Genomic DNA, 20800 nt, shown 5'->3' with positions numbered 1-20800 from the left:
GGCAGGTGGGACTGAGCTATATAAGAAAACTAACTGAACAGAAGCTAGAGAGGAAACAAGCCGGTAAGTAGCGTTCCTCCATGATCTCTGCTTTAGTTACTGACTCATGTTACTGCCTTGACTCCCTTCAGTGATGAAACGTTAGCTGGAAGCATAGGGTAAAATGAACAGTTTCCTCCCCAATTGTTTTTGGTCACCGTGTTTAATTATAGTAGCAGAAAACAAACCAGAAGCTTGCATGTCACCAAAATTCCTGTTTAAACCCGAGCTCTGAAAATGATGGTATTAAGAAACACATTTGGTACCAAATTAAGTCAGGAGGGTGGACCCTTCAAAAATAAGATGAGAGCCTTGAAGAGAGATCCCAGTGAATTTTCAGAGAAAATGCTGAAGGAGGTAATCAGCAACCCATACAATGGCCTCACTGAACTCTGACCCTGGACTAACAGTCTACAGAGGAGGAAGATGTGTTTTGGAGTCTGTAAAGTAGCCAGTGTGCTACTCTGTTACAGCGGTCTAAACTAAGAAACTTCTTTGCAAAACCAAGCAGGGCCCCCTGAAAGATGTGGGAACAGCAAAAGGAATCCAAAATTCAAAGAATGACAGATTTTTAATTGTAGATCATTCACTCCTCAATCCATAAATCATCTTTCTCAATTCCTGCCAGATCTAAGCTCTATATCTCTTTCCCCCGAACTTCTCTTCTTTGATTCCCCAAAACACACATGTGTATACCCCAGCACCCACTAACTAGCCACAGGCCAAAAACTGAACCTCTGCCACTCAACAGCCGAGATCACTTTAACAATCTTTAAAGAACTGAGGACCGTGTCTGGAAGAACATCACAGAGGTTTTTCACATCCTCCACAACTCTGTTCTACTGCCATGTGACCCACTAGTCCACTGACTATACCCACACTCCACTCTAGGTTAGCATTACCTGTGGGTGGGATGCCAATGAATGAACAGAAAGCCAAGTGGGCTCATTCCTCCTCTAACTGGTTTCCATAAGGAGAGGAAATCCGGGGCTGCTGATCCAGTGAGGTCTGTTGATGGTGCCCAACTGCCCTTGCACTCTGAACCCTAAGATGCATTAGCCACAGGGTTAAAGTTTAAAGGCACTCAGACTCCTTAATACCCTGAACATTCCTACTGCAAGACAGTCTAATACAACCACTAAAAGAAAGAATGTTTTTAAAGAAAATTTCTCACCTGCTATTTGTAGGGGGAAAAAAAAATTGTAATGAGAACCTAGAATTTTAGTGCTTTTCCCAGGATTCCATCACCACACTGTCTCTCATCTGTTGGTATATCCACACACGTGTAAACAGTGTGCAGCATAAGAAAAAAATGCACACTCTAACTTAAACTTCCTTCTTTCCTCTAATAATTTAAAAATAAAATGTAACAGTTTGCATTTTAAACATTTAATCTGGCAAATATAGGAAAAATCACGAAGTATAGCGTCATATTTGGCAATGAAAAGATTGGTGGGATAAAAATATCTGTTTTAACATTTTAGAAGACATTTCCAATATTTTTAAAATTAAATTATTTCACTGCTTTGAACGAGAACCAAGGTAAAATTCTCCATTTTTGAACACAGGGTTTTCATGAGGAACAGAAAAACAATTTTATATTCATTAAGATAAACAGTTAACTTTCTATACTGACAAGAGTCCCTACAGAAATAAAATCTTCACATTTACTACTATGGGTCACTACGATGTCATAAAATTTAACTATTTACCTTAATAAGAATAGGTTTCCCCTGAAACCATAACATATTTTAGAAGACAGTATACTCGGTTTCAAGTGTTCTTTTTTTCTTACATGTTCAGGATATGAGTGTTCCCAGTGCTGGACAATGAGTACAGTGCCAAATACAAGTCAGTGGTTTCGCATAACTAAACTTATCACTTTAACCTACATAATGACAATAAAATGCTTTTATTGTAACAGCTAAAATGTTGAAAAATAATTATTAAGGAAACCATAAATATAAAGGGCTAAGAAGTAAGCCTCGGTGGAACAGGGAAAGGAAATCGTGATATGTCATCACAAAACACAGAAGTTGAAAATCCACAAAGAATTGATCCAAATCCCTCCAAATTCCTGAACACAATCCTCCACCTCCTCTAGCCAGCAAGGCTGCAAATCTGTCCCCATCACTGTCAGCAAACAAAGGAAAGTCACTTCTACAGCCAGACCATGTCAAACAGAAGATGCAGCTACTGCCGAGGGACGCCTTGAATCCACTGGGGTGTAAAGTATGGGCTGGGGCCTTTTTGTCAGCTATGACCATAAAAGAATAAGAGGAAACAGTGACATTACTGCACAATAGAAAGGTCAAACAGCTTGCAGCCATTTCATGACCCAGACAAGTCAAGGTCAAGGGATTCAGGTAGCAACTTAGCTAGGGCATAAGTTACAGCCCAAATGAATTGTTTTAACACATCAGCTTTGGTCAATTAAACCTAACAAGGCAAGTTGCATCCCGTAGCAGGGTTCCTGACACCAAGGCCAGAAGCTGAGACCAACCTCATAAAACAAGGCTTTTAACATAGCATAGCAAATTTAAGCTAATCCATCCAGAAACTGCAGATGTCAGAATAATAAAATACAAGTTGTCCTAAGCGAGAACATTTTTCACACTTTTGTACACAGGCAAGTAGAGTCCCCTACTTATATGAATTACCAAATGTACCCTACTCCAAATCCCTTTGTTAACATCTATATGCGTGGTCATTTTTTTGTTCCTACTTTCAACATTTGCTATTAAAACTATTATGTTTGCCTTCATCTTCTCCAATATAAATGTACAAAATCAAGCTTTAAAAAAAAATCTTTGTTTTTCTTCAGTAACAGAGTATGTATGTGTCACTTAATAGTACTTGGTACCTGTTAAGTACTATTTTTGCAGTTTTACAGAAGACATTAATATATGTAATATTAAATCTTTCCATGTATTTTAAAAGTCAGTGCATACTATTTATTCAATTTCCTACTTTGAGAAATAGTTGAAGCTAACTATAACTTTAAAATTGTACATACTTAGCATTTAAGAATTTTTCTCAAAGGCAGTTCCTATTTCACTTTGTACTTGTTTGAACAAATTCTGTTTTCTGATTGTGCTGTATCAGTAACTTAATGCATGCTCTGAAATGCCTTAAAATGGGATTCTGAAAATACACAACCTCCAGGCAACTTTTCAGCTCATAAAATTACTTCATCCATCACTCCATATTTCCAATTATATAGTCTTTATTCAGAGTTCTTTAATTTGTCTGTGATTCATCAACAGTGTCCTGTTTAAACTATCATCATAAACAGAGAGAATATGTGTCTAAGTGCTTTATTATAAACAATGTATTGGTGCACATGAATGGCTGGCTTTTTTTTTTTCTTAGAATACTGCTTTGCTCAAATTATAAGAATTTTATTTTTTAATGTGTGGCCCTCTATTCAGCCTCAAGGTCTTTCCACCTCACTGGTTAATTGGTGGCCATTTATCCCAATTTTCTGAATAATGTAACAACCCAAAAGCCCAACCATTCAAGTGTTATTACTCTCACATCCTGGAACTTTCAGTTAATACAAGCTAATCCTAAAGACTTGCTACACACACTTAGTTTTCACAAGATCCCTACATTTTGATGATTTATTCTCTGTGCCAAATCCTAACAACTAAATTCTGTTAAATTAACCACACCACATAATTAGAGTTCAAGGACCTAAGAAGTTACTTTAAAATGAGACAGTGTACCACACGGCCACAGAAAAGTGAGCCCAGTCAAAAAGCAGCGCCTCTCCTGCCGGTGCCTGGCACTGAGACATGCTGCTGTACCAACTCGGGTTTTCTGTCCGTAACCACGGGGCCTTGAGATTTCTCCAGTGATCCCTCCCTGTAAGGATGGAGAGCTGGGGCTCTGGCTTTGAAGGCTGTGCTGCCTGCTCCGCCTCGGCATGTGCATTGACAAACTCCTGCGGGGTCATGAGCTCGACTTCCATCACCGCTGCACTGCCAAATGCTACTCTTTCACAACCCAGAAGAAACTTATCAGAAGCCACTCTCCCAGCAGAAGACAAACCGTGCTCGGTGCCATCGGTTTGAGCTATTATTGACGGTCAGTTTTAGTGTGAGCTGTGTGCTATTTCCACTCTTCATAAGCCTCCTCCAAACAGAGCAGTAATTGCTCCTTTGAAGATAAGCTTAGCTATCCTGTAGGCCATTGTGATGGCAGAGATGAAAACTAAAGGCATCTCGGTTTTTAGGAACTGCAGAGGATTCAGACTCAGCCTGGCCATGCAGGTCTTCCTCTTGAGGTTCTGGATCCTAACTGTTCAGCAGAGACAGCAAGGGGAATGTCATCAAACAAACAACGGACTTCATGTTAACTTAGCAGAATCAAGGCTCATGAGGAGAGAGACCCTGCTAAGTTGAGTATCTTGGATGGTTTATTCAAACTGGAGTACCAGATTAAAAAGAAGAAAAGTCAATGGAGATTCAGACTTCCATTTCCTTTTGGCAATTTTCATTCAAATTCCAAATTTAGGGGGGAAACAACTATGTGCATTCTTAAATCCTACTAAATCTTTCATAAATCTATACTTCCGCATTTGAATGTGCTTATGCACATTGGAGGTCTCCAGGCACACAAGCATCACTGTGCTGAGCAAGGTACTGACCCCCACAACACCCAACCACCCTCCCTGTCACTCAGGGCTCAGTGTCCCTGGATTACCACCATTTCCGCACAGTGAACGCAATTTTGATTCTCACTCACAGGAGACACAGAGTACAAGGTGTGTTACTCTAAACATACAAATTCTATATACATACTTTTCATTTCAAAATGCATACTGCTGTCTAAAGGGAGCAAGGGCAGGCTGGAAAGCAAGCCCAAGGCCAGAGCCTCCAAAGGATGCCTCACCAACCTTGGCTTCCTTCAGAAAATAATCCCCTGCAGGGTGGTTTGAATATTTGAACATCATGATTATCCCAAATGGCAACCCCCTCATCTCTGTCTCTCCTGCATTCTCCTTTCCCTCTGCCTTTGAAAAGTGAGACCATATTAACAGCAATGCAGAAACTGGCCTCACCATATCAGGACACAGACGCTAACCTTTCCAGCTGGCAGCCAGGGCCTCAGAGTTTAACTCTTGAGTTGTCTAGCAAAGCTATCTTTGTGGCAGGGGCAGCAAGGCAGAGAGGGTGAACTTCTGGCCCCTTAGACCCTGTTTTGTCCTTATCAGTGGGAAAACTGCTAAGTATCTAATCTTAAAATATATGTTCTAACAAAGGTCTCATTAAGTCTAGGGGCAAGACATACCAATGAGAGCCCTTCTTTATCTTGTGAATTGTGTGTGAGGAAGAATGCAAACAAACCAGAGTTCAGAAGTTCAGCCAAGGACAGGGTACCAGGATGGGAAAGTTTAACAGTGATTTCCTAAGTCCAACAGGTATCCACACAAACTTCATGCCCTCTGATGTCACAATGAAAGCCCACCAAATTACCCCACAGAGCAGCTTCATTTAAACAAGTTATGAAAGCTTATTTTCCCCCACAATGGGAAATACCTGCAAATGAAGTGAAAATTATTAAAATGTTAAAATGTGCTGTCAACTTGCAAACAATTATCTATTTAAGCTTTTCATAAAGAAATAATTGTTACCCAGAAGGATTCTAAGCTGCAGTAGCTGAAGGAGGAAATCGCTCCTTGCATGTGCGTCCTCACTAATGCCATGTGACAGGCAGGAAGGGTTCTGTTTCAAAGACAATAATGATTACAACTTCCCCTCTAAACAAGTCACATCTTTCACAACTTCAAAATACACTTCAATTATGATATCGTTTAACAATCGAGCAGCAAAAGTTGCCATCCAGCAATGGATCACAATTAATGTTAAGGGTTCAACAAGGCTAGAGGAAGCTACTTGTTCGGGATAGAAGCAAGACTGCTGAGCTCTGCCATACTCCAAAACCACGTCTATTAAGAGTGGAAAGTACGGTCCAAAACTCACTCAGGCTGACTTGCTTTAAACTCCCATCTGTTAAATTCATAACATCGGACACTATCTCTTCATATCTTTCAGGTTTGTGTTGTGACCTCGCTTTTTTTTAAACCCCTCCCTGCCTCACAAAAAGCCCAGTCCTTGTTTTACACACCCCACACCCCCTTACACACCCCCCACCAGCATCCCTGCATCTCCTGGCTCCAGACAGGACACAGTCTGGCAGCTCAAGGCCTCCCTTAGGCCACACTTCCTTCTGTGTTACCCTTTGGGTAGAACTGCTAATCCTTCTTATTAATTAATGAGATAATGGTGGTTAACCGAGAAGCAATATTAGTGCTATCTAGGAAACTTGAACCAAAATTATTTTAGCCTTTCGGTTACTGTCCGTCTCCACACTCACTCCCCCAGGGTGCGGAATTGTGCACTAAGAATTTGGCAACATCCTGATGCAGAACTGAGGAGGTCAAGAGTGGCTGGTTTTAACATGTAGTTCCCTCATTAAGGTTTTCTGTTTTTCACATGTTCATTGTATACATTCCTAACTGGAGAGGGAAGGAAGGGCCTCTCAACAAACTACTAAAAAAGGAGGCAGTGTAGAAACTGAGAGAACTTAGAAATGGTCTAAGGAATAAATAGGGATGTAAACAAAAGCAACAGCCAGTCATAATGGGTGCAGGGATACGCCACTACGCTGAGCATGTCCCTACACACTTGTCATAGCATACCCTGTACTTTGAGAATGGTGTGTCCTGAGAAGGTGTCCAGCACAAGGCTTGCTTGTTTCCATTTTGTTTTGCTTTGTTTTGTTTTGATGAATGCAATAACAAAGACAATATGGGGACTAGGTACCACCTGCCCAAGAATCTTTGGACATCTTTAATATCTTTGGGAATATGGAGCCCATTTTAGAACTATTTTTCCTTAATCTGTCACAATCTTTTTTTAAGCCTTAAAAAGAAAAAAAAAAAAGGGAGGGTTTTCTATTAGCTCAGCTTTGCTGCAGCAGACGAGCAAGCAGCTTTCATTCAGGGATTGTCAAAAACTTTCCAGTGTGCCCACTGCAATGCGGATGCCAACCAACGAATCAGAGGCATTCAGCAGCTAGACAAAGAGGGTCTGATGCCAACCTCGGTGCCACTGGCAACCATTATTGGCATCAAACACAGTGTCTGCCTTTTTTTTCCCCCCTCGCCTGGCACTTCACAAACAAAATGGCGGTTCTTGTAGCAACGGAACAGCCGAAGCGCAGCCCTCTGAATCAATCGCATCAGATGATTTTATGGACTTGAATATAGTTACTCCCAAATCACTTACCAAATTTTAGGTAAAGTGGGGGACATATAATTTTATAAATAACTACATTTAATATTACCCTTTGCTAATATAAAGAAAGAATAAAATGGACTGAATTGCGGTCCATCAGGCTATAGGCACGGAAGAGGCTGAGTAACAAAGACACTGAGCTTTGAACAAAATACTGCCCTGTGATACAAAAGCCTAATAAACTACGTATCAAAAATGATTTCAAAATATATAAATTCTCCCCAAAAACTATATCAGATGCAGATGTAGCACTACAGTTCGTGTCAAAGCTCCAGTAACTCTTTCCACATTTCAGAAAAGATGAGGTTGCTGGGGATGGAGAAGGGGGAAAATGTGGGTTGAACCAAGAGAGAAAGAGGGAGAAAGAAAAGCAATGGGAAGTTGGTCAACAAAGGAAGTTTATTAGCCATCCATCTTTATTTCGTCTTCCATTAGAGACGAAGTATGTGATCTGCAAATAGCCAAGAGGACTATTGACATTTCTAGATCTGGAAATTGTCAATATATTGTAACATCACTCCACACTGCAATGCGGATGCCAACTAACAAATCACAGGCATCCTGAGCTAAACAAAGAGGGTCTGGTGCCAATCCTGGTGCCAGTGGCAACCATCTTTGGCATTCTCTCTGTTCTTCCTCTCCCAGTCCTTTAGAAGGAGAGAGGGAAAAGGGGGGAAATAATGGTGTTGCTCATTCTCTCATAAATATTTTTCTCTTTTGATTTTTCTTTCATGCTTTTCTTCCCACTTTATCTAATTTTTAAAATGAAGTATGATTTCATGTACTTAGAGGAAAAATAAAAAGTTAGGATGTGAGATGAAGCACTTTGGGTATCCACAGCCTTAGATTTTAAAACCCACTTTCTTGAATCAACTACTGGGTAAAATGACAATCAATCTGCAGTTCACAAATAAAAAGATACAAATTCTGAAAAAGAGAAAACACAAAAGCACCCTGATGTGACTTTTTAAGAAGGGCCACCAGGTGTTAAGAGGAGATGATGCAAGGGCAGGTGGCAGAGGGGACAGATGACAAGATGCACGGGGAAATTACCGAAAGGTTTTTATATTGCGGAAGTCACCAAACAACAAAATTAATGTTTTACCTGAAAATACAGACTTGGCTCAAAACTTTATGATAATCATGACCACTAGTGTGTCATGCTAATATATATATATATATATATATATATATATATATAGTTTCATGTCTTTTTTTTTTCATTTTTTAATCTATCTTCCCAGATCCAAAGGACAATCTCTGTTGTCAGTTCAACAAAACGAAGAGATTTGGCTTTCTGCCCCAGGATAAACCTGCATGTACGTCCACTTAGGGACTACCCGTCAAGAGTTAAAGTGGGAACATGGTACAGACCTTCCCTCCCGACTAAAGAGTGACATGACCCACTTTGCAAAACTTTTCCTTCTAACCAGTGGCTTTCACAATGGTTACAACACACAGTCAATCTAACACATACATACAGCCCACCTTAAAATGTCAACTCTTAGGCAGCTGTCAACCAAATTGTCGTGTGTTGATGAGCTTTTATTTTTGGACATCAAGGATGAAAATATGTTCTCCCTACCTATCAGTACTTAAATTTGGGTTCTTAGTACAGGGAAACAGCAAACATGGTGTTTTGTTTGTTAGGAAATACACTCCAACACTGCTATTTAAAAATCAAGTAAAAAATGTTGAAATGACACTCAAGTGTATCTCCAGAAATAAGTCAAGGGGCAATAAAGACAAAGGGCACACAGTAAGTACTGGAGTTCTGAGTCATAAGAGCAATTTTCTTATTTCACTTTTCTGGATGACAATAAAGTACACAGCAATTTATTAAACCCCACATTTATATAATGAGCATTGGATAACTGTCTGCCACCTGGCTATCTGCAAGCCATCTTCCCTCCCACCAGGCCAAGTTCGGAAATGACCCCCCATCTGTGGCAGCCCAAACTTGAACCCACTTTCGGGATGGTGTTTTCTTAAGGGGACTTTTCCTATGTGGGCTGTATCCTGACATACCGATTGGAAGAAAACAAAGTCAAAAGTCTCACCGACTTAAGAAAAACAGAAACAACAAAGAAACGTATCTCATCAACCCCCAGATCCTTGGCAACAGCACTGCCTATTTTGCACTGTCCAGGCAACATTTACAGCACTCTTTATCACGGACTTTAAACACGGGCCAGCATGCAGCCTCTGCATTCTTTTGAGATTTATTTCAAACCAGTGTAACCAGTCCCCTTTCTGGTTTGCTCTGTGATGCTCTCTAAAGAAAGCTGTGACTTCTTCCTTGGGAAGCATTATGAATTTGCATTCAAGTAAACTAATAATAGAAAGTGTTCCCAAGTCACTCTGGGAAAGTACTACAAATTATTTAAATAAGAGCTGCGTTGCATTAAATCTACAGTGAATACTGCAAATCCAAAGGAACGGTTGATAGAAATATTAAAATTACATAAATCTAGGCCTCTGTCAGATATATATTTTGATAGCAGCCAGCTTGGACATTTTGTAATAGTCAACGCTAATGTGAGTTTTGGTACAAGCACCACTAGGTTCCTGAACAAAGTTCATCTACCTCGTTAGGTAAGAGACTAGCACAAAGATTATTAAACAGCGCTTCGACTGCCATCAATAAAGTTGCACTTTCAGAAGACGAGGGGAGATGAAGCCTAGTACAGAGAGTGGAGCGCAACAAACTGTATTTCTTAGACTACTCTGTGTCCGTTTGTCCTTTGGTCTTTCTTCAAATGCAGAAGCCTATCCAGGGAGGAAAACTCCATGTCCATTTTCATGGCTCCTACATGACCATGGACATGGAGTACAGCTGGGCACATCAAGGGACCCAGAGAGGGCAGAGGACATCTGGAGGCCTCCAGGACACTCTAGCCCAAGCTAGACATCCCGTATCTGGAGGTGGGTGGGCAGTGTTTGCCGTGTTAGAAGAAAGAACAATCTGCTCCTACCTTGCTCCTGCACGTAGTATGCCAAAAACAAGTCAAGTTCCTTAACTGATACTGTGATGTGGTGTGGCTGGACACAAAGTGCTGGGTTTGTGCAGTGTGGGGACTTCATGAGCCGTTCGCCATCGGTACTCTCCAAAGGGATGCCTTTGAACAGGATCACCATGACTAGATCCAGACGCCAGACTTTGTCTGCCTGTCGCAGGCAGTCGATCCTCCTAATCTTACCCTTCTGGTCTGGATTGGATAAGACACAGCACGGGTGCTTCTTGCCAGTCACGGTAAGCACAAAGTCCTCCCGGTACTCCTGGCGGATATCTTTGCGCAGTTTGGCCAGGAGCCTGGATGCCCACTTCTGCTTGATTTCCGGCTTTTCACTGAGCAGCTCATCTTTGACTGCTCTTTCTTCATCCTTTGACATTCGTTTCTCATGCTTTTTAAAGTACTTGCGTTTTCGAGCCTGCAGGTTGAACCAAGTGTAGGCGATTGCACGGACGTGTGGGAGAAGCGCCTCAATAAATGGGTGGAATTCATCCTGCAGGAGGTGGGAAAGAAGAGGTGTGCAGTCAGTTCAATTTCCAATGCTAAAGAAAAAACAAAAACAACACAAAACAAAAAAACGAAAGACACAATCCACTCCCAATTCAGCACAAAAACTTACTTTAAAAAACAACATTATTTTCTAAGTTAAAATGAATGAGACATCAGGAGAAGAAGAAAATAAAGTATGCCCCCTCTCAACCAAAATTCACAAACTGGTTCTCCCTCCTACAGAGAAAACGTGGTTTTATTTTGTGTTTTCGCTTTGGTCCCATCCCCCTCATTCCCACCTCAAGTTCATGCATCTACATCCTTTAAAATAAGGTGCTTGGCACCAGATTTAATATTTAAAGATTTGATTGACCAGCTAGCACTATGCAGTACCATTTTACAAGGAACACAGTGAATTTTGTTTTTTGGTTTTTGGTTTTTTGTTTTAAGCCGAGCAGAGCTTCTCAAAAGGCAGGAGCGATGCCACTGTTCATTTCTCTTCTCTGTGCCATAGAAACACAAAGCATGTAGATGCTCACTGTAATGCCACACAGTTCCCGCTTTTGGAGCATGCTCTCAGCAAGAGGCTGCTGGTGGCACAAAGAGCATGCGCCATTAAACTTGATCCATTTTCTTATCAGACGTCCAACATTCCTACACTGAAACAGCACCATTCCAAGAGTGGTAACTAGAGAAACCGGTCTACAGTAAGGGAAAGTGGGCAAAGGACAGAGCTTGTCTATCAGTGTCCTGAACACAAGGTTTCCATACTTTGAACAGCACATTCTCTCCCTGCACCACCAACATTAGCTTCCAGCACACGCACAAGAGCGCGCGCGCGAACAAACACACACACACACACATTCCCCCTGTCTTTCTCTCTCTCTCTCTTTCACACACACACACACACACACACACACACACACACACACACACACACTTTCATTTTTAAATAGTTTTTAAAGTTGAAAACAAAATGACATGATGTTCTTGCCACCACTTTCCTACCATCTCTGAAGCCCCACAGAGTCAGTTAATTTGTTCACCGATCACATGAGTATGGCAATTATTCAAACCCCTTAAAAATCAATCGGAGGTTGAACAATGAAAAAATGGCAACTTGGCACCAACTTTCCACTCTTTGTTTCTCGGCATGCTGTGGCACGGTGACACCAGGAGTGCACGCTGGTCGTTTACTGCTTTTGTGGAATCTCTACAATTCATATGCCACACAGATGGAGCATGGGACGGGACTAGGGCACACACATGCATGTGCCTGGGAGCCCACCAGTGCTTCAGTCATACAGTTCCCAACTGCCCTGGGAATTAAGTGGTTTACCTTGAAGGCCTGCATTTTTTTTCCTGCCTATTTTAAAGGGAGGGGGCCATCAGGCATTGCAGATCATCCCTACCTACAAATCTTTCCGGTGACTTCCAAGTGGAGTCAGTGTTTCACTACTTCCTGACTTAGGTAAAGCTGGCCATATAAGCTCAGGCCTACCACTGTTCAGAGAAAAAGAACAGCACCCCACGCATGCACGCTCTATGAATGCAATAAGCCATGCACTGACGCAAAGAAGAACTCCACCACGACCATTTTTCTGGTCACTCTGACTGTTCTGTCATCCTAACCACAAAAGAAGTTTCTCTAATAGGTTACATCCCAAGCCAGAATGTACTCATTCATGTTAGTTACTCTGAAGTACATGGAGTAGTAAACAGTCCAGCAGAGTGACTAATTTCATAAGATAAAGGTGACCAAAGTAAACTAATGACACTACAACAAAGAAGCTGCTCCCAAATTCCATATCTCCGAGGAAGCCTTTTTAAGATGAAATTCAAAGGTGGAGTGCAGAAGACTGCGACATGCTCACTGTCTGCAGCTCAGACCCAGAACAGGTATATGACTCCCCTGATCAATAGCATGGTTATCAAGTGTTCTGACATATCGCCGACGAAGAATGAATCTGAATTTTATAATGCAGAATGCAGCTGATTACATCGCAGCATGAAGCAGAGCCAAATGCCATGGAGGAAATTAAACCGATCAGTACTTTCCAGCAGAGATTTGAACAATTCAGTTACTATGTGAGCACATTAAAGGAGCCCATGGAAAGAGTTAAACCACAATCTGTTCTTTGTGTGGGAAGGCAGCCCTGCTCACAGCAACCACAGCCCATGATAAGACCTCCCTATCTCCATACACTGTCTGATGCCATGCTTTCAGCTCCCCCTGTAACTGTAAAAACTTTGTTTATCCCCTCCCCTCAAAATACATGCAAAAGGAAAGTCTGCCTGCTCAAGGAAATGCGAACTTCAATGTGCTTTATGAACTCACTTCCTAGGATATGACTTTTACTGTGATTTACTGATATGATTTTTTAAATGCATCTACGCTTCTGTAAAAGAAAACCCTGAGGATGCAGAGGAAGGGTGAGTGTTCTCTGTCCCATTCCTTTGACCCTTACCACACTTTTAAAAATGCACCACTATTTAATGGCTAGTAAGCAACCCAGGAACACTGAAGTACTTCGATACTTAAATACTATGTTCAGTGACATTTCATTTTCTTATAAGGATATCAAATATAACTTTTGATTAAATAATTTTAAGATTTAATACTTGACAATAAACATCATCTATCATATAACAATTTTTAAATTTTAGATAATTGCATCACACCACCAAGATGCTAATTTGAAAGTTGAATTTGGAAACTCTTGGCCAGTTCACCAATAAAGAAAAAGAAAAAAGAAAAAAAAAACATTGTCCTGAGTTTGCTGTCACTGACAGCAAATATTGTTTTAAAACATAACTTTTCTTTATTGAGAAACAGAAATGGCAAACTTTCTCAGCCCACCAATTTGCCTTAATATCTTTTGGAGAATCCATATTATGCATATTCAACTTTAAGTAGAACATAAGAAGACATAGAGTCCCAAAATGATAAGTGGAGACAAGCAATATGTCACATATACTTTTGCATTCCATGATTAAATGTCATCTTCCATGTGTGACTGCTTCCTAAAGCTGCACTGTAATATATTCTTAATAATTTTAAATGACATGAACGTGGAATGTAGCTGTCCTCACATGGAAAAAATAAATAGGATTAAGGCATTCAAATATCCAACTAATAGACTGCCACAATTACACTAAGCAATTATCAAAATTATTTTTTAAATCAAAGCATGGAGGTGATTTAAAGTCTCTATACTAAGATATATAGGCAAGCTCACTCTCAAGAATTTTCCTTAAAATACACTGACGTGTAGTGAAATGCTTTTCCTTATAAAACTTTCTGGAGTTGAACTAAATTGATAAAATAAATAGACAAGTTAAATTTTCAAATATAAACATAAAAATCTAATTTGACTAGATTTATTTATTTTTCTTCACAGAAACAATGATTTCATGAAAGGGTTAGAAATTGGTCCAACATATCCATGGAAGAGTAAATACTGCCTGCTCTTAGAGCCCCATCACCTCATAACAATAAACCCTGAAAAAAATATTGAAAGAACTTGAACGACAATGAAAGAAAAACATCATCATGCCAACCAAAGTTTACATTAAAGGCTTATATGCAAATTAACAAAATATTAAAGCATATAGATGTTTCTTTATTTTCCTTTTACTCATACTGGCCGACAAATGATGACTTGTGGTGATACTACACCAAATCAGGTAGCTAAATATCAAGTTTAATGGTAGAGTCACTTAAATTAAGATTTTTTTGAAAAACCTAAATGCGTTAATGTAACAACTGAGATACTTCTTAAAGTTTCTAACAAATTAACAATGTAGTTTACTTTGTATCTGTATGTCTCAAAACAGGTTGTAGGGCAGCTATCCGGCTCCTGTAACATAAAACTAAACTATTCATCTGATACAAAAGTAACACTTTTGTGCACTCTCACTTTTGCAATACCTTAAATTACCTACAAAGTCATAAAGTGATTAGTAGTTGAGAAGTCTAAAACCCTAACTCCTTCTCTGGAACAGGCCTTAACTTCCCAAAAAACCGTGCTAACACATCAACCCAGATTTACATTGCTAAAATAACAAAGAATATATAGTCATCATCCTGAATTAATGTTGGTAAGTATGTGGCCTTGAATAGCAATGTGATAGTTGGATGAGTGCGCAGTCTATGCCCCTAACATTCCGTGTGTCAGGATTCTGCAACAGTAGTTTTAACATACACGAATTAAGATGGAGTTGGTGACTTTTCCGTGCTTATTTAGCGGAGATTAAAAATGCAATGCAATTGCTAACAGTTTCCCAAAAAACAATACAAATACAGAGACACACATGATTACCCAGTCCTTCCCAGGTGAGTACAAGCCAGGCCATACTTTGTGAAAGGAAAGCTTGCTTTAATCTGCTTCCTTTGATCACGATGTAGAAATAATAGAAATGGTCAGGGTTTATCAGAAAGAGAGGGGAAAAAAGCCTCCTCATGAATAAATAAAAGTAACTTCTACAACTACAGGCAATTTGGTATACCTGAGACAATTCCATCATATTCATGAGTTATTATCATTCATAGCTTTTAAAATACAAATAACTCAACACTCCATTTTTCCAGTTTTGTTAAATTAAAGTGCACGTTTACTTGCTTAAAATAGCCATATCTAAGTTAATCATACTCAGATGCCAAACAAAATATAAACAATAAAAAATGTGTCAGCCAAAAAGCTACAGGGCTGTGTCCAATCACTGAATGCCCCTTATCATTGTTTTCATCTTCATTCACAATTTATGAATGCCGCAGTCCTTCTGAATCACAATGGTTTCTAATTGTCATACAATTGAAATCTTAATTATTTGTTAATTATAAAAATGCATCATAATATTAGATTTTAAAAAAACTATCATAACCAAAACTAAACATTTCTATTTCGTTTCTATGACAATGTCAATGAAAATTTTCGATTACCAATCCAGATTCATACTCTTGAAAGTTTCAGTAAACTGTCCCATAAGTTTAAGGGTTTAATTAACTGCTGCAAATAACAGTTCTGGATTAGGCTATTTAATTCATCAGTTGGTAAGTTCCTTGGCTATCCATGAAAGGATGAAAGCGCGCCCAGGTAAGTCGCTCAATCTAACCACTTTTTCATTTGAACATCTGATTGGAAGCGATAGAAACTGGTTTTGGTTTTTAAGTATAAAGCCAGTGTTTTACCTCCTAACATTGTTCCTTAGACTTTAAGGCAATTTTTGAAATTAAAAAAAAAATGACCTCACTTTTCTGATATTACTTTATGCCTTTCGAGTTATGTCCAAGTATCATCAAATGAACAAGTCTCACCATAAAACAAACATGCCCTAAAAGTCCTAGACATTAACTACAACCAACTAAACTCTTGTCAGCTTAAAAATCGCCTCCGAAGTGCGGTCTCTGAAACCCCCAAGTGCGGGTAACTACAGACCCGGACTTTAGGTCCCCAAATACGCAAAGAAATGGGTCGCCGGGACCACCACCTTGGACTGGCGGCGTCACCAGCCCACTGTGGGCAGCAGAGTCCAGAGGCGCTCAGCCTGGCTCTCAGCCCTTTGCCCAAGCCGGAGTCGCTCCACGCATACCGGCCAAAGAGTGGGGGTGCCGCCGCCGCTGCCACCAGCTCCCGGGGGCCGCAGAGGGGCTCCGGGCCGCTGGTCTCGGCCCTGCCCACCCCAGCAGCCTCGCCCGCCCAGTGCCGGCTCTCCCGGGCTCTCCCAGCCTGGGCGCCGGGCTGGGTGCGCGCGGCAACCGTGGTCCCACGCAGCCCGCACAGCCCACCGCAACTCCTTGCCACTTCACGAGGGAGACCAGGGTGTGCCGAGGTTAGGCAAAGCAGTTGAGGGTCTGCAGCACAAGAGCAAGAAGACACAACAAAGGCGTCTGGGGCCAGAGAGAAAGCTCGAGAAAGCGACCAAGACAAGTACCTGAGTGAGACAGATGGGAGAATACATCATGACTTCGCCTTAAAACGCACTTTCCCGGAGATGCCCAAGAAAATCTTCGAGAAGCAAGGATTTCATCTATTCATTTTACAGTCATCTGAGCCCAGCGATGCGATCAATCAGGACGGGGCTCTGCGCCGGATCACCGCAACTTCGCAACAAACCCAGTCCTCCTTAAATAGCCAAAGATTCAAGTTCACTCGGCGTGCTAGATTTCCCGGGGTGAAATCCAATCTACAGTTTTAACCCTCTTGCGGTCCGCGCGCGCCGGCCGAGCTCTCCGAGGCCGCCGCCGGTGCAGGCTGCTGGTCGCCCGGTTTGGGGGATTTGTTTTCTGTTTTGCAGTTGTTGTTGTTGTTGTTGTTGTTGTTGTTGTTGTTGGGGGCTTGGGGTGCTCTGCTCGAGGGTTCGGTATGGGTTGGATTGGGGTGGTAGTGGATGATGAAATGCTTTTTTTAAAAAAAGGCGGGGAGGGGGGCGCAGGAGGCCGGGCGGTGGGGAAAGCGAGGAGAATGTGTCACCGCGCTGGGAAAGTTCAAGGTTACCGCCTCGAACACTGCAGCAGGATCCGGGAGTGGCGATCGCAGGCGAAACTTTGCCGCGAGCCGACCATGTGTGTGCGCGAGGGGGAGCGCAAGCGAGTGCGCGCGGGTGGCGGGGCGCGCGCCGGAGAGGGCCGGGTGGGGGTGGGGAGGGGGGGGAGCAGGGAGAGGCCGGGGTGAGGGAGGGGGCGCGAGCGCGGAGCTCCCGGGCGGAAAAGACTTTGCTGCGCTCGGGCCCCGCTGCACAGCCGCCCGCCCGCCCGCCGCGCCCCACGTCTGACCCGCCGAGCGTGGACGCCGCTGCCGGTGCCGCTGCCCACAGCCCACGGAAAGAATCAGAAGGACCTCCTGAAAAATTCCCAAACGATCGATCCCGCTCAGCTGCAAACTCCTCTTTTCTGTTCTGGGCGCTTTTCCCCCTCCCTCTCTCGCTTTCTTTTCTTGAAAAACTTGCAAGTTGAAAGATTCACCGGTTCCACCCTCTGGACCCCGCTCGAGCTCTCTCCAAATCAGACTTAAGGATTGTTTTATTATTTAATTACACAATCACCGCTTTACTCCTCCTCCTGCAAACGCGCGTTCCTTTTGCACCAGCCTCTCCACACCCCCCGCCCCCCACCTTCCTCCTCCCGCGCGCCTCCCCCAGCCCTCGCGTCTCTCCCCCTCATTTGTTAAAGGTATCGGACCGGTGCCACAGTACTGGGACTTTTTTTTTTTTCTCAAAAATAGCTCTGCCACCCTTCATGCACCCCCGAAAACCCGCCCAGAGAGAGGTATTTCAGTGCTCGCTGCAGACGCTCAAGCCACGAGAACATCCTAATGGGAGAAGCCCTGCGCCGGTCTGGGCCCGAGAAAGAAACGAATGGAAAATTCCCTCACACCCAGGCTGCCCTGAGCTGGGGCTAGGGCGCCGACTCTAGCACCCCAGGCGGCTGCAGGGAGAGGGCGGAGGCGGGGGCCCCCCCGGAGTGAACTTGGCCTCCTGGAGTTGGGGCGCACCGGCACTGAGACAGGGGCGCGGCGGGAAGCCCAGCTCGGAGCCCGCGCGGGTGAGCGGGGAGGGGCGGCGGGGTCCCTCCGGGTCCCCCCGAGCCTCGCCGCGGCCGCCCGCCCTCCCCCCGGCGCTCGGTGCACGTGGCCGCGCTCGGAGCGGGAAGGCCGCGCAGCCGCCACCTCTCGCCCCTCCTCTGCGCGCCCGGCCCCTCTCCTCCTCCTCCTCCTCCTCCTCCTCCTGCCGCGCTGGCCGCGTCCCAATCCCCACCCCCAGGGCCCGGGGCGCCGGCGGAAAGCGGCTCCCTTCCCGCGGGGGTGCGGGCAGGGCGGGGCCGAGGCGCGCCCGGGGCTGCGGGGCGGGAGCGCGCCGGGTGCGTGTGTGCGGCTGCGGCCCTCCGAGGCTGCTCCCGCCGGCGCCCCGCCCCCCGCCGAGTGAATGAACTTGATTCCTGGGACCCAGGCGGCGGCCGAGCCCGCACCCCCCATTCGCGCGGGCTCTCTCTCTCCCACACACACCGCCCCCCAAATTCCGGGTTTCCGCTAGGGGTGGGTGGGGAAGTGGAGGAATCAAAGGCTGCCCAGACAATGGAGAAAGAAAAGTGAGCGCCCGGGGCTCCGCGTCGACCTAGCTTGGGGCCGCCGAGCGTTTCCAGGCCCCCCCGTGGCCTCCCGCTCCCACCCTGTGCCCTGGACTTTCCCCCTCAACTTTCTCCGGTCCTCGAGCTCCTGACCACCGTGCCCTCCCCCAGAGGACCTGAAAGAACCAGTGACTTTTTCCTTCCCCAAGTGGAAGTTACCCACATCAAGCATTTCACAACGACACATCAAGAAAAGTAGGCAGGTTCAAGTCAACCATGAAATGGTCACTTTTTAACCCCGTCCTGTCCTCATTAGGGAAATGCTCAAACACAGTCCGTTTTCAAAAAGCGCTCTTAATGAGGCGAGCTTGCCAAGTCTACCAGCTGCAGCCCCTGTAAACCAAGAGCCCGGTGAAGAAAGGCGCAGGGGGTGGGGAGGCCAGGAGGCGGGGAGGGCCGTGGGTCTAGGAGGACAGGTAAAGTCGGGGAAACTGTGAGAACACGGGCGAGTTAACCCTTTAGGGCACGCGCCGCGGGGAGTGGCCTCCCTGCCTCCGCTAGGCAAATCCTCTAGTTAGCGTTCTGACAACGTTAATTTCCTTTGTACCGGTCATCTCTTCTTCTTGAAAAGCTGGGATAAAGTTGACAGTCTTTATAGATGAAAGGAGGTGGAAATCGGGGTTAATCCAAATAAATACTCACTTCTCTCTCATAAATTTTAGGCAACCTCATCTTAACTTTTAAAAGAAAGGAAGAGGGGGAAAGAAAAGAAAAGGAAAAAAAAACAACAACAACAACAAACGAACAATCCCAAAGCATCAGTTTGTACTGAACTGCATCCCTTTTCTCACCCTCACCAGATTCTGCGGGAGGGGGCGGGGATGCTCCACTGATAATACCAGCTTTAACTACTGGAGTTTCCCTTTGAACAAATATTCAATTTAACTGGAGTTAATTTACCATAAAAGACATTCCCCTTGGCACGAATGCACTCATGTCCTTGAACACACCTCTTTGAATGCCTGGACTCTTACAGAAGCCATTATTCCGGGGTCTCTTTAAAAATCCAGTGCCCATCTCTCTGCTTCCCTCCCTTCCTCCCTCCCTCCCTCCTCACTACACCACCCCCAGCGAAATCCTGGCACCCAGAGAGCACTCTTTTCAGCCAGAGCCCAGAACCAGCCGTTGTCCCCTGGCAAAAGAGGCCCAGTGCTGGGTCCTGGGCAAGTGTCTCCAAGACATCTCTACATTTCTTTATTAGTCTTCTGTCCCAACAGAACCTATTTCCTTTTGCCACTGAAACTAGGTTGCATCTAAAAGTTTCTCACAAGCTTAAAAAAAAAGACAAATGAGAAATTGACACCATTATACAGAAGAATTCAGAAAAGCCGAGCACCAGGGCAGAGAAGCAGCGTCAGACACAGGTAAGAACCCACAGAGCCCAAGGTTCCAGGCCTCCCAGGCCCATCCCTGAGAGGCTCAGCACTTTCAGGTGTTCCACGTCTGTGTTTGTACAGGGCTGATGGCCCGGGGTACATGCTGATGGCCATAGGGGATGCTTTGTAGTTAGGGGTTTGGATTTGTTTCCAAGAAAAGGAAAATGGAAGCAGCATGAACAGTGAGGTGAGGAAAACCAAGAGTGAAGAATGAACAATAGATATCCGGGAAAGAAAGGCTTAGGGATGCTGGGTGTGGAAGGCTTTGATTTTCAGACCTCGGAGTCAGGAGGGCTGACACCTCCTGACCCCAAGCTCTGCTGCCTGCCCAATGCTCAGGTCACTGCAGGCCTTCCCAGGAGGAATCCTAGGAGAATGCTCTTGGGAAATCTGGGCTCCTGGGGCCTCTGCTTTCTGGGCTCTCTGAGCACTTGTCAGACCCCTTTGCTTTGA

General features: G+C 43.9%; 1 protein-coding gene and 1 long non-coding RNA gene across 11 annotated transcripts in view; one reads left to right on the top strand and one right to left on the bottom strand.

Annotated features, from left to right (window-relative positions):
• The window catches only part of Nfib (nuclear factor I B), a 418189-nt gene that overhangs the window by 203175 nt on the left and 194214 nt on the right, over positions 1 to 20800 (bottom strand). For 6 of the 10 annotated variants that reach the window (XM_052718299.1, XM_052718300.1, XM_052718304.1 and 3 more), the window contains exon 2: positions 10319 to 10850. In XM_052718299.1, the coding sequence (XP_052574259.1) occupies positions 10319 to 10850 (532 nt within the window). Of the gene's footprint in view, positions 1 to 10318; positions 10851 to 11239; positions 11337 to 16780; positions 17911 to 20800 lie in introns of those variants that run through there. The other 4 variants (XM_052718301.1, XM_052718302.1, XM_052718307.1 and 1 more) reach the window with 3 other exon arrangements.
• Positions 19466 to 20800, top strand: part of LOC128097649 (uncharacterized) — a 40034-nt gene continuing 38699 nt past the window's right edge. The window contains exon 1 of the long non-coding RNA XR_008213929.1: positions 19466 to 20335. This is a non-coding gene — a long non-coding RNA (uncharacterized LOC128097649). The remainder of the gene's footprint in view (positions 20336 to 20800) is intronic.

Source organism: Peromyscus californicus, unplaced genomic scaffold (genome assembly GCF_007827085.1).
Source record: "Peromyscus californicus insignis strain IS unplaced genomic scaffold, ASM782708v3 Scaffold_5__1_contigs__length_169319896, whole genome shotgun sequence".
Taxonomy (NCBI): Eukaryota; Metazoa; Chordata; class Mammalia; order Rodentia; family Cricetidae; genus Peromyscus; species Peromyscus californicus.
This window is presented reverse-complemented; position numbering and strand designations above follow the sequence as displayed.